Source organism: Ambystoma mexicanum, chromosome 6p (genome assembly GCF_040938575.1).
Source record: "Ambystoma mexicanum isolate Mex_15411 chromosome 6p, UKY_AmexF1_1, whole genome shotgun sequence".
NCBI lineage: Eukaryota > Metazoa > Chordata > Amphibia > Caudata > Ambystomatidae > Ambystoma > Ambystoma mexicanum.
In genome coordinates, this window is record NC_090935.1 from 194,639,994 (window position 1) to 194,654,801 (window position 14,808).

General features: G+C 44.0%; 1 protein-coding gene across 2 annotated transcripts in view; it reads left to right on the forward strand.

Moving 5' to 3' along the window:
* The window catches only part of PIK3C3 (phosphatidylinositol 3-kinase catalytic subunit type 3), a 1,987,152-nt gene extending 1,973,165 nt beyond the window's left edge, over nt 1-13,987 (forward strand). For both annotated transcript variants that reach the window (XM_069626883.1, XM_069626882.1), the window contains one exon: nt 12,611-13,987. Coding sequence is in view for 1 of the 2 variants with exons in the window: in XM_069626882.1 (XP_069482983.1) it covers nt 12,611-12,625 (15 nt within the window). In the remaining variant the exon portion in view is untranslated. The remainder of the gene's footprint in view (nt 1-12,610) is intronic.
* The last annotated feature ends 821 nt before the right edge of the window (nt 13,988-14,808 follow it).

Here is a 14,808-nt window from a genome sequence, read left to right on the forward strand (position 1 = left end):
TGTTTTCGCAATTATTATGAATTGTTGTACTCTGAAGAGCATGTGCTGTTAGAAAGTGATCTGGTGGAGTTCTTTGATAAGATTGAAGTTCCTTGTCTGTCTGATGAGGCCAGAGAATTTCTGGATGCTCCTATTTTAGTGGAAGAGGTGATAGAGGCCATTATTAAAATGAAGTCTGGTAAGTCACCTGGCCCAGATGGACTGCCGACTGAGTTTTACCAATCTTTTGCTGAGCAGCTAGCTCCAGAATTATGTGAACTCTATAATCGGTTTCTTATGGAGGGTGTTTTATGTCCTTCAATGAGGGAGGCAGTGATTACGGTAATCCCCAAGGAGGGGAAAGATGCATCGAATTGTTGTAATTATCGCCCCATTTCACTTTTGAATGTGGATGCAAAATTATTTACGAAAATTTTGACTTCCAGGTTGGATAAATATATGGGTTTGTTAATTGGTAGGTCTCAAGTGGGTTTTATGAAGCAACGTCATGGATATGATAATATTAGGACTCTCTTGGATATTTTGAATTTGTCATCCTCAGGAAATGATGATTTGATTTTCATATTTCTTGACGCTGAGAAGGCATTTGATAATGTGGCTTGGGCTTTTTTAAATTTTACTTTGGTTAAGATGGGTTTTGGTCCCCTATTTATAAATGCTGTTGGGGCATTACAGTCGGGTATTAGTGCAAAGGTCTGGGTGAATGGGGTACTTTCATCTTCTTTTAGATTATTTAAAGGCACACGTCAAGGATGTCCACTATCACCTTACCTTTTTAATTTGGCTCTTGAGCCATTTTTGTCATATATTCGTTAGTCGGATTGCCTATCCGGTTTTATAGTTGTTGAAGTTAAGGTTTTGGCGTATGCTGATGATATAGTTATTGTTCTTAGTAATCCTGTAGAGGGGGGGAAACATCTTGAAGAATATGATTTCTGAGTTTGGTGGGCTCTCAGGTTATAAAGTTAATTGGGAGAAGACGGTTGTGTTTCCAGCTCGAGACGCTCAGGTGTGTAGACGATTATTAGATTGGAATTGTAAATGGGAAAACTGTAGGGTGAAATATTTAGGTGTCTTTTTGTCTAGAGATGTGAAAGGTATGGCGGAGTTCAATATAGATAAAGTTCTGGAAAGCATGAGGACTATGCTCCGTAGGTGGAGTAGACTCTTTATCCATCTGGGCAAAGGTTAAAATGGTGCTCCTACCTAAGGTTCTGTACATTATTTAATCGCTACCTTTAAGGTTTACGAAAAACGTTTTGGGCCGTGTGGATAGGGTCTTTCAGGAGTTTCTATGGGGAGTTTCAAGGAAACCAAGGATACCCAGGTATTTAATGGTTAGGAGTGTACATGAGGGGGGTTTTGGTTATCCTAACATTGAAAATTACTACAAAGTTTTTTGATTAAAAAATGTATATCCTATTTCTCGTTGAATGAATCAGACATTCCAGTTTGGGCTCAGATAGAAGAGTTTAAGATGAGACCCTTCCGAATTGAATCACTGTACTCTCTTGGAAAGTTACCTAAATCGGTCAGTACATTGCAGGCTGTCCATGCTTCCAAAGATGCAGTCACATCATTGATTGTAAGTGGAGGGCAGGGACTTCATTTCTATGGGGAGGCCTCCATTTGGCAGAATCCACGGTTGCAGATCAATAATAAGATGCTATGCTGGAGGAGTTGGATGAACAAGGGTATATTACTTATTAGAGACATATGGGATGATGACGGTATGATATCTTTTGAGTCTCTGAAGCGGAAGTTTATGCTACATAATAGGGAAATGGGGAGATATAGATTGTTGAGAGATTTGATTCCTGAGAGAGTATAAATGCTTACTGACTCTGTTACAAAGACCAGAAAGGTGTAGTTGTATTGTAGTTGCGCCTCGTGCAGTGTCTAGTTATTTGAGGTTGTTCCCGGTAGAAGAGAAATTTAGATCTTCATGGAATGCTCTTCGACTTATGTGGTGTGCTGAACTGGGTGGAGATATTTCTATGCAGGATTGGGAGGATCTATGGAAGGTTCCAGTTAGGATGAAAATTGATCTAAATTTACAATATATTCAACAGAGGATTTTGGGGCGTCTGTTTTGGACTCCAAATGCACAGATTTGGCTTAAGGGAGGATAGTATGTGAGGTTGTTCTACAGAGGAAGGCACTTTGATTCACATGTTATGGGATTGTTCGAGGGTTAAAGGTTTTTGGAGTGAGGTTTTGGATAGAGTTGATTTGGTCGGGAACATCTCTTTTCCAAGGACACCATCATCAGTTCTTTTGAAATCACCAGTGGGCACTCGTCACTTTAGCTATGCGACTCTGTGTTGGGCTAATAAGGTGTTTTTGGTGGCGACTCGTCAAATTTCATATCTCCCGCCCCTAAGCCTGATATTATCAAAGCAATCATATCCCCCGCCTCTCTCCGTGACGTTACAGGGTGCGTCATCAAACGGGCCCAGTTCTCTGCAGTCCTAAGTGACTTTACACAGGACTCGGAAGACAACACATATTATGTCACAACACAGCGCGCCACAATTCGGAATATGAAACAGTGATTTAAAAGCAAACAGCAAGATTGTAAATTTTGTAAAGTACATTTATATGACATCAAATGTTTAGAGAATATTCAGTAATTTGCATTTGTCTTTGTTGTCGATCCGCAAAAGTTCATGTTGAGGCACACGATGTTCCTTTGCGGTACAGAGGGTGTTAGATCAGCTTACAACTCAGTGCGCCACAATTCGGAATATGAATCTGTGGTTTAAAAGTAAACAGCAGGATTGTACATTTGGTAAAGTACATTTATTTCACATGAAATGTTTAGTGAATATTCAGCGATTTGCTATTGTCTCTGCTGTCGATCAGCAAAAGTTTATTTTGAGCCACGCGTTGTTCCTTTGCGGTAGATAGACTGTTGGTTTATGATAAAAGCAGTAAATGGTCGCTCTGATAATCGGAAGGTTGCTCCAACAACGAGCCATTAGACCACCCTATTGGTTGGTATGTTGTTTGTAGCTGCTAGTACTGCGTAAGGGCATATTGGTCCTTGGCGATTGTCCCATAAAATGGTGAGGGTCATGAAGTTGCATATTTGGACCTGCACCAGGCAGTTGAAGACCCCATCCACTGGTGTCTGTAAATCGTGACATAGGCAAAATGGGGCCACATACCTGTTTTAAAAAACATAAATTAGTCTCACCAGCCGATCTTCATTAAAAATCATCATTTTATTTATTAGGGCGTGAAACTATTTGCTATCGAAGATAGTGCAACGGAGTATGTTAATAATAAAATAATAATATTTTCCCATTCATATAGCGCTAAGAACCGTGAGGTATCTAAGCGGTGCTTATTATTAACCACGTGTGTGGTGCTCATTTATCCACCACGGAAGGATTATAGGCTGAGTTTGGCCTTGCCGGGATTCGAACTTGCGTTAGCAAGCTGTGCACAGATGTCAAAGCGAGCGTTGTACTCGCTGTGCCACTTGACAGGCTACAGTGTAGTGGCACAGCGAGTAGCGCGCTTGACCGCCTACAGACCGGTTAAATTATTTCTATTAACCCACCCTGTGTCGTCTGCCTTTTTCAGAGCCCTCCAAACGACAGGGGATCAATTTGGCGGTGATAGTGCACGGTAGAAAACATTATGCCACTTTCAATGAACAAGTTCAACTTGAGCGGTCTTTAATGCTACGCTATTGTAATTATATTTGGTATAAAATAATCTAAAGGGTTACTTACAGTACAATTGCAATTTCCATTGTCTACGAGTAGTGCAGTCCCAAAATACGACTACGCATGTGCGAACGATCTTTCGCATAGTGATATAATATATAAAAGTGGTTTCGTTTCAGAAATGTCATCCTTATCTTCTCTTACGTTTTAGGAACACTCCTTCAAGAGAAGTCTTTCATCACAATCTCTGTCTGTCAAGGTCAAAACACAATACAACCTTATAGTCCGCTTCGTGAGCCTCTCCGGGGCCCGAGAAAAAAATGGAAGCAGCTGACCTTCACTATGAACGAGCATAAATTCTTACTTTGCAACATTCTGTGTAAAGCCATCTGTAGAAGTTGGTTTTTGCACGCCATGTTTGTATATTGTTTGCGTGATATTAAAAAAAGTTTGTTTAAGGGACGTTATGGTTCTAAGTACAGCCGAAAGACCCCTGAAAATCGCAAGTTATGGTAAGCTATGAAAAAGAAATCGCGCCACCACCCTGCACTGCTAAGACTAACACCCAGGACATCAAAGATGACATTGCAAATGTCATTGATGAAATCACTGATGACATCACATGTGTATGTACTTTTCATGGAATTTGTGTACTAGGGATTTTTATTATAATGTTTTGAAAAAAGTGTCAAGGATATTGCAATAAATATCATACCGTTATTTGTGCTTTGAACGATGCCTTGATATAAATAGCATTGTATTATGGGATTCTATCTAGTATACTGAGCTACTAATGGAGAAACATAGCATTGTGTGTAGAGTACAAGATGAAAGTATAATATTTGTAATGTTAATATGTTGAATAATGAAATGATAATTGTCCTGAAATGTTTGAAAATTCACAAAATGGGGGTGTTCTGAGGACGTTATTCATATTGTGTGATTGCTTAGCTGTATGCAATGAGGGAATGGCACAGAGAGTAAAGTGGACGCCGTCCACGGACTCCGCGGCTGTTCGTGGACAGGGCGTGCTACATCCGGGTTTTTCCAGGAAATCCAACATGGAAAGAAGACTGTACGGATCAGCCAATCAGATGTCGAGGTTGTGGATTTGTGTTGAAAGAGACTGTGTGTGATGAAGATGGCAGAAGTAGAGAAAGTCAGGGTGTTGGTGCTTGAAGATATGTTTGTGTATGGTTTACAACAGTACGCTCAATGCAGGCATGTTGCAAAGAACTTTGATGTGAAAGGAGTGGAGGTGGTGTGGAGCACTGTGCCTGATTGCAATGTACAGGGAATTGTACAAGTTTGTGAGGATATGGCCACGATGAACAGTCCGCATGTGGTAGTTTTGCACTATGGTGCTTTCCATTTGGGCAACGTCAGTGCCCCTACTTTGTTTGCTGATTTGGAACGCTTGGTTCAAGCCGTAATGAAGATCCTTCCAAATGCGAAAGTATTTTTTTCTGGATTACTACATAGGGCAATATGTCACAATAGTTCAGTTTTTTGTCCTCAGTAAAACATTGCTAGGTGTGTCATCAATCGAGGCATGTGTGCCTTCGTGCTTAGAGCTGGTATGTTCTTCTGTAATAATGCGAATATTGATGCCAGTAATGCGGTTAATTTTAAAGAAGATGGCATTTCTTTATCTTTTACGGGAAATGCCTTTCTATTTTGGAATGTAAGGGTTGCTTAGGTTATGTGAAGATTTTAGGAGTAAAGTAAGAAAATAAAACAAGAAAAAAAATGCAAAATAACAGTTGTCTGTCAAGCATCTGTAAAAAAAAAAACAAAAAAAACAGCTCTTTTCAGAGCCACCTTCAAAGGGGAAATGGGGCAGACTTTAAATTTACATTCACCACGCTCAGATTTCAGAGTTCATAACATAACTGATTGTCTTTATGCAGAGAAACTATTGCTCTGTTTCAAAGCTGCTACTTACCATATGTATGTGTATCACATGATGTGACTGCACCCAAAGGAAAGGACAGTGAGTATAATGTATACAAATATGAGCATATACAGGGAAGGTAGAGTAATAAAAATAAAACTATGAGAAAGTGCTGATAACCCTAATGATTATCTTCATGCACAGAAAGGATTGCTCTCTTTCAAGCCTGTGTCTTCCGCTATGTATATGTTTCATATTATGTGATTTGACCCTAAGTCTACAAATATAGTACCTTTTCAATTTTTACTTCCTGACTGTTACTGAAGAAAACTATGTGGCTTCGATATGTCAGTAAAGGATAAAAAGGGAGAGCCAGCCATGTGATGTCATCAGTGATGTCATCAATGACATTTGTGATGTCATCTTTGATGTCCAGGGTGTTAGTGTTAGCAGTGCACGGTGGCGCGAGTTATGGTTACTTATGTTACCATAACTGCTGAATTTCAGGGTTTTTTCGGTTTTACTTTGAACCATAACGTCCCTTTAACAAAGTTTTTTCACTGAATTTCATAGGTTTTTAGTAGCGCAACTTAACCATAACGTCCCTTTAACAAAATTCTTTACTGAATATATATATATATTTCTGAGGCTTGTGGAATCTGCTTAGATCACATGCTGTGCATAGGCCGACATCTAGTGGAAGCTGCGGAGTATTACAGTTTGTTTTTCGAAAGTCGAAAATGGGCGTCGACACAGGCGTGCCAGTAATACTATCCCTAGTGTGACGTCCACTGTACCCAAGATCCCTCACGCGTGTAGGATCCTCAGATTGTTTTTTTCCGCCATACTGGTCGGAAGCATCTTGCGGAGTTCCCTGGCCTTAGCCATACTTTTGCTGTTATTATAATTTTAATTCTTATTCATTCCCTTCCCCACCCCAACGTCGACCCTCAACCTCGACGACGGCTGGAGAAGTCATCGACCGTCGACTGCTGCACGACGGATCTGGGCCTCGGTAGGCCGCTGGCCTCGGCCCGGGCCTAGTAGGCCGCTGGCCTCGGCCCTTACAAGTAGGGAGAGTGGGGGGTGGTACATACTCTTCACTCTTGATATATAGTTACATTTATATATATTCCTACACTTAGCAGCCCGCTGCCTTAAGGTGCGTATGGAGGGTACCCCTTTTCAATTCTGCCCCAAGTGCAATCGCAAATACCCTTGGGTCGACAGGCACGCCACGTGCAATCTCTGCTTGCCGAGGGATCACCCCGAAGCGAACTGCAGAGCGTGTAGTAGGTTTAAACCTAAGACACTTAAGGACCGTTCGACAAAGCGTTGGGCCCACCACGCCAGGCAGGAGGCCATGGCAGCGGAGGGCGCCTTCAGCGATGGCAGCGACGCCGTACTTTCGGACGGCGAGGGCATTACGGCGTCGAAAGACAGCCGACGAGCGCAGGTCCCCGACCTCGGAAGGTCGTCCGGCAAGGCGGCTATGGGGAAGACCCCCGGCGACGCAAGCGCTACACACCTAACACACACTAAACACACTAAGACCAACCGGACCTCGACGACGTCGACTTCCCGGAAAGAGGCACAAAAAGAACGGTCCGACTCGGTGTCCTCTGGGCGCTCTCGATCGAGATCGCCTCACGACGCAAGGCAATCATCCACTCTTGCCAAGAGTGCCTCGCTACACACACTAACGGAAGTTCGATCGTCGGGAGACGAAGACGACTTCCACCCCCAGGCCGCGCTCCAAGATACCGAGACCGCGGTTAACATCAGTGAGGCCCCACGCCCGAAGCACACAGATACCTCTCCAGACCCTCGACGCCAGGCGTCGAAAGTCTCTGGGGCCCCCAAGGGACAGGGAAAACATTTTTCCACGCACGGAGAAGGGGGGAAACAGCGGAAAGCACAGCCTTCCACCCCTGTAAAGCCTAAGCAGACAAGCAAACACAAGTCTACCCTTGAAAATAAATCACCTGCTAAAGTAATACCCTGTTCCAGGGAATGGTCCAGTGAAGACATAGACAGGGTTATGTCTAGGATGTCTTCCTTGGCTGATTTTTATGATAAGAACCCAGAACACTTTCTTTCATATAACCCTCAAGGGGCCACACCCTCAGGCTCCTCCGATCCTATCCCGCTAAGTAAAGAGCCCCGGGTCGAAAGACCTGAACCCTTCAAGGTTCAGCCTTACTCCACTCCATATTCTACTCCACTCCCCAGTTATCAGGGACAAGTTTTCCCTGAAGAGGACCAGGAGTTTGCATTTATGGAAGAACAAACCGGGACAGATTACTATGCAGAGGATGAGGACCTGGAGGAGGGAGAAGATGAGCAGGAAATTTACAGAGTAGATTCCCCAGTACAAAGCGAAGCCCCAGTTACTGACTCTCCAGTTGATAACCAGCCCCTCCTTAACGAGGTTCTCGCTCGAGCAGCGGAACACTTCCACATCGACACCCACGGTGTACAGGAGGAAAGGGACTTCGCGGAGGAGTTTGTAGGAGAGAGAAGACCGGTCGCTCAGACCATCCCTATCCTCAAATCCATCCAACGAAGAATAGATCCTTCCCTGGTGAATCCTAACCTCACCAGAGCTGTCAACCCCAGAATTGAAAAGATTTTCCGGGCAGCCCAGTCTGACCCTCTGTATATAAAGGGACATCTTAAACCAGATTCCCTAGTGGTGACCAACACTAGAAAGAGGGCTGGCACGCCCTTATCTTCATCAGAAGCTCCTCCCGACAAGGAGAGCAAAAAACTTTACGGGTTTGGCAGAAAGGTAGCCTCAACGTCCGCCTACCAAGCAAGGATTGCGAATTCCACCACCCTGTTGGCTAGTTACAATTGCCATCAATGGGAAGAAGTCGCGGCGCTCATTGCCTCTGCTCCAGAACCGTTAAAGGGCCAGCTGGCTCGGATCTCGGCAGAGGGGAGAGCCGTGTCTGGTTGCATTTTAAAAGCAACTTTCGACGCCGCTGACAACGCAGGGAGATTGATAGCAGAAGGTACTGTTATCAAGAGACATGCGTGGTTACGGCAGTCGGGATTCAAGACAGAAACCCAGGCTTCTTTAATAGACAAGCCAGTGGAACCCGACCTATTGTTTGGGAAAGCGGTCGAAGACGCACTTAAAAATGCCAAAGATGAATATGAGACTCTCAAATCCCTTGGCCAGCTTACCAACAAACCCCCTAACCAGAGGGGGAACAATAATTTTCGTCGCCCACGCGGCCAAAATTCACAAAGAGGCAACTATGCCCAGGGACAAGGTACACAATGGAATAACAACCAGCAGTCTACCCAGAGTTACGGCAGGGGTAACAAGAGAGGTCGTGGAAGAGGCAGAGGCAGCCCCAACAAGGGCGGGGGCACGCCTCCACCAAAACAGTGACGCTCAGTTCAGGGTCCCTTGCCACGCAACCCCAGTAGGGGGACGCATTTCCACCTTCACCCAGGCTTGGGAAGGGATCACCTCAGACAGATGGGTGCTGTCAACAGTATCCGCAGGATATTGTATAGAACTACTGCAGCGTCCCCGGAATCATCCTCCACGACAAAGAGTGCACTCCCTAGAGCATCAAAGGATCCTTCTCGAGGAGATCGCCATTCTGCTAGAAAAGGACGCGATAGAACTCGTCCCAGGACACCAGGTAAACAAGGGTATCTATTCAACTTACTTCCTTGTGCCAAAGAAAGATTTGACAATGCGCCCAGTATTGGACTTACGGCCTGCCAACAAATATGTCAAGCCCCAAAAATTCCGTATGACCACGCTACAAGAGGTAATCCCCCTCCTAAAAAAGGGGGATTACATGGCAACCTTGGATATGAAAGATGCTTATTTTCATATTTCCATGCTCCCAGCGCACAAAAAGTACTTGCGCTTCAAGGTGGACAGTCGCCACTACCAATTCAAGGTACTGCCCTTCGGGATAGCTTCAGCACCAAGGGTATTCACCAAGGTACTGGCGGTGGCGGCTGCACACCTACGCAGGGAAGCAATCCCGGTGTACCCTTATCTGGACGACTGGCTCATAACGGGGGAAACCCCAGGAATTTGCAGGTCAAACATTCAGAGGACTATCGACCTCCTCCACGAATTAGGCTTCTCCATCAACGAGAAAAAGTCAAGTCTGGTGCCAAGCACCTCAAAACAGTTTCTAGGAGCTATCCTAGATACTCAGAAAGGATTGACCTTCCCTTCGGAAGAGAGAATTCGGAATATACTTCTGCAAATTCCGCATTATCAGTCAGGTCAACAGATAACAGTACGCAAAGCTATGCGGTTACTGGGCATGATGGCGTCATGCATTTACCTGGTCCCCCACGCGCGTCTGCGCATGCGTCCCATGCAGGAATGGTTGGCGAAACAGTGGTCTCAGGCAAGTGGTCATTGGGACGATCTAGTGGTCGTTTCGCCAACACTCGTACAGAGCCTACACTGGTGGACAAGAGAGAATCTCGCAAAGGGGAAACCCTTTTACGATCCCGAAGTACAAGCCGTGGTGACTACAGATGCATGCCTGACTGGGTGGGGAGCTCACCATCTCCACCACACAGCTCAGGGTCTCTGGTCTCACTCAGTAGCCAAGAACCACATCAATCTGCTAGAGCTTCTGGCAGTATTCCGAGCGCTAAGGGCGTTCGAGCCCCATCTACTGAACTTGTCGGTGCAGATCAGGACGGACAGCACGACAGCCATGTTCTATCTGAACAAGCAAGGGGGGACTCGTTCGCCAAATCTGTCCAAGCTTGCCCAGAAAATATGGATATGGGCACTCAGACGGAACATCTTCCTGTCATCGCAACATGTTCCAGGGGAGCTCAATTCCCTAGCGGATGCTCTAAGCAGAAACTCCCTCCCAGAAGAACACGAATGGGTCCTTCACAGAGACGTAGTAGAAGATCTCTTCTCTCAGTGGGGTTTCCCCACTATAGACCTATTCGCCACAAGCGAAAACAAACAATGCCCAGGATTTGCATCCAGGTTCCCCCAGCCGGACTCCCAAGGGAATGCCCTGTGGATGAACTGGTCAGGGATGTTTGCGTACGCTTTTCCACCAACTCCTCTCATCAGGAAGGTGGTGTACAAGATGAACAAGGAATCTATGACGCTCATCCTAGTTGCTCCCATGTGGGCGAGACAACCATGGTTTCCACACCTACGCAGGATGGCGGTGTGCGAACCCATCAGACTCCCAGCAGCATGGCTCCTGAAGTCATAGAGTTTGGACATCTCAAATTACCACAGAGGTGTATGGACATTCTAAGGAGTCCAGGAAACCAAATACAAGGCACTGTTACTTTGATAAGTGGAAAAGATTCGTTATCTGGTGCCAGAATAAACAAATCAACCCGGTTGATTGCACTCCTTCCAACGTTGTGACATACATGCTCCACCTGCTGGATGCAGGGTTGGTTTTTAACTCGCTGAAAGTACACCTGGCAGCCCTCTCGGCTTACACCACATCCCATAACAAGGTCTCGTGGTGGAAAGTACCAGTGGTTAAAGCCTTCATGGAAGGAGTAAAGAGACTTCACCCTCCTATTTCGAACCCACCGCCAGGATGGGACCTCAACGTGGTGCTAGCTAAGCTCATGGGACCCCCATTCGAACCCATGCATAAAAGTAATCTCAAACACCTGACTTATAAAACGGCCTTCTTAGTAGCCATTACCTCCATAAGAAGGGTCAGTGAAATTCAGGCTCTGTCAGTGCAGGATCCTTTCTTTACTATCCACAAGGACAAACTGGTTTTACGCACACACCCTAGGTTCTCACCTAAATTCATATCCAAGTTCCATGTAAACCAGTCCATCGAGCTTCCGGCTTTCTTCCAGAACCCGCAAAGCTCGGCTGAGGTGAAACTACACACCCTAGATGTGCGTAGGGCGGTCCTATACTATGTAAATAAAACCAGACCGCTAAGGAAAACAGATCAACTGTTTGTCTCCGTAGCTACAGGCAGAGAGGGGGATCGCGTCTCTAAGGGCGCTATCTCGAAGTGGATTATCAACTGTATACAGCTGTGTTACTCTCTTTCTGACAAGACTCTGCCTTTTACGCCAAGGGCCCACTCTACTAGAGGCATTGGTGCCACTCTGGCTTTCATTGCAAATGTTCCCCTCGACACCATTTGCAAAGCGGCTACTTGGAGCTCTATTCACACTTTTACTCAGCATTACTGCATTGACACTCATTCCAAGACAGATACACAAGTGGGACAAGCGGTTCTAAGACACCTGTTTGCTCATGACCCTTCTCACATCCCACCTCCTTCTTCTGGTACTGCTCGCTAATCTATGCACAGCATGTGATCTAAGCAGATTCCACAAGCCTCAGAAGGGATACATTACTCACCGTAATCGTATTTCTGATGCTTGTATCTGCTTAGATTCACATGCGACCCACCCTTCCTCCCCTCCGAGAGAAGGCGCATGATTGCTTGTAGTCTTACCTTTTCTGTCTATCTGCTTGGATTATCTGTACTCACGCTACTCCTCATGCTTCCTCATGTCAGAAAAAATACAATCTGAGGATCCTACACGCGTGAGGGATCTTGGGTACAGTGGACGTCACACTAGGGATAGTATTACTGGCACGCCTGTGTCGACGCCCATTTTCGACTTTCGAAAAACAAACTGTAATACTCCGCAGCTTCCACTAGATGTCGGCCTATGCACAGCATGTGAATCTAAGCAGATACAAGCATCAGAAATACGATTACGGTGAGTAATGTATCCCATATATATATGCCCGACGTTGGCAAAGAGCCTCGCTGCACCCCCTCTGGTGGCTGAAACATTTTAGCTGCACTGGGAAATTGATAGCAAAGATTAGGAATCCACGGGAGGAACATCCATCAGAAAGAATATTACTGGGAGTTAAGTCATTTTGTTTGTCTTGCTTTTTTACTGCATTGCTCTAAATGATGCCCTCTACTCTCTAGTAACTTGAATATTTATGCATTCATAGTAATGAAACATTGATAATAATTTTCTTGTATTTTTTTTCTTTTTCTTCTAGTACTGGAGAAGATAAAGGAGTGTAGTGTTTTCATTTTTTGGAAATGAAGCATCAATAAGACCTTGTATACAGGAATCAGATTTCAGAAAGACACTCTAATCTTGAAGAAATTCTCAAGATCCCATCTTATACAAAGAGCTTCAAATGGAACATTTGTCTCGCTTCAGGAGACTTTTAGCTGATGCCAAGCGACCATTGATTTGAAAAGTTTTTGACTGTCACTTTATTTCCAGAAACTGAGATTTACCTTAAACTGCAACTGTAAATGATAACTTATCATTGCCATGAAGATCATTCTGGTCTCAGAAAACAAATTGAAAATAAATGTCTTCCTTATATATGTGGCCAGCATTTGACCATTGTGAGCATGCCCTTTGTCTCACTCTAAACCACTGTCACTGCTCTGTACTCAGCAATACGTTTGCATCAGAAATTGTATTGTTGTGTTGTTGAACATTTCTGCTAATTCAGGAAGTAAAATGTAACCTTTAAAAGAATCCACACGCGAGGCGTTTGTCGAAAGGAGAACACTGTTCTACAGGTGGGATTCAAGATTATGACATTTTGCTGTCAGAGACTTGATTAAAGGAAGTAAAAGACGTACATATAATATGTTTTACATTGAGACATTATATGCCCAGATTTGAAAAAGGCACAGGACGTGCCGAAACACATGTCATCAAAAGGCTCTCCTATGGGAGTTGAACAATAAGACTACAATAATTATATAAAAAAGAATTTAACTAACCAGTGGCGCAGTTATTGTGTGAAATTAATACTTTTGTATATATACAACCGAGGTGGGGAACCGTTTCTTCTGACTTCTTTCGCACACAAGCGACATTTGGTACACCAGAGGGTGAGACTGGGTCGTATGGCGCAAGAAGTCGATGTAAAAAAATAAATAAATTTAAAAAAATAGATTTAATAAGAATTATATACAATGTTAATACTGTTGGGGGAAGTACAGGGCACATTGTTTAAAAATCAGATTCACTCATAATACACATACTAAACCAATTAAGGAAATACATTACTGTGTTTTGCACATCTCCTGCTTTTCCTACTCTAATTGAACAAATACAATTTTGGTAGCCATTTTGTTCAAGCATTTGATCACCTCTCATTACACATAAATCGATTGAGTAAAGGCATTCATACATTTGCTGTATCATGCTTGTTGTCATCCTACATAGACTGAACATGTACTGTTTTGGTATAAAATGTGGTAGATTATTAAAAATAGCTACTTATTGCTTGCCACTGCGTTGTTAAGATGTTCTTATAGGAGAATGTTGTGATCTTCCTAGCTGTTATTGCCTTCTTCACAAACTAATATTCTGCCACACAAACTGAGTAAATTCTGGTCTTCCTGAATCTCTTGACAGATCACTGAAGTTTTTCCTAACTGCATCTTCGTTCATACAGCTCTTCGGTTACTGCCTACATCAACATTTGACCTGTAGGCAGAGGTTCATATCCTGACAGTGTTTTTACAATCTTTCACCATTTCATGATTAGTACATTCCATATTGTTAGGTTGTCTAATATTTGTACCTGTTGATTATCTAGCAGTATAAAATGCTTTGCTATTGTTAAAAGGTTTGACACAGCTGTAGCTATTTGTCTATATGTAGCCTACCCACCCCTTGACTCTCATGAGTAAATCAATAAAGATGGCCCAGTCCTTTCCAGGGACAGGTTGAAAAGCAGAAGCCCCCATTAGCACCAGCAAGGTCACAGGATGGTCTTTTTTGTATAGCACTATCTTGCATGCTATTACCTAAACATTGCATATATATGTGGCCCACGTTAGATCCAGAACGATCCCACTGACTTTCTACTCCTTCACATTAGGAGCCAATCTGGAAATACCAATCTTTCCCACCATCCCTTACCTTCCACATAGTTTGTGTCCTCACCGAGACATTGGAGTCCAGGGGGCTGAAGAGGAGGAGGGTGTTTCTAATGGATTCATTCCTTCAACAGATCCGTCATATTATATATATATCTTTTACAGCACCAGCTGTCTTCAGATATTTTTCAGACACTAGGTGGTACAGTGTGGCTCTGTGTCGGCACCACCCAGCGACATTGTGCGCCCATCACTTGGGATGTGATGTTGTGGCAAGTATATAGTGAGCCAGTCATGGCTCATAAGTACATTTCCATTTTTCATGCACTTGGCACTCTTCTTG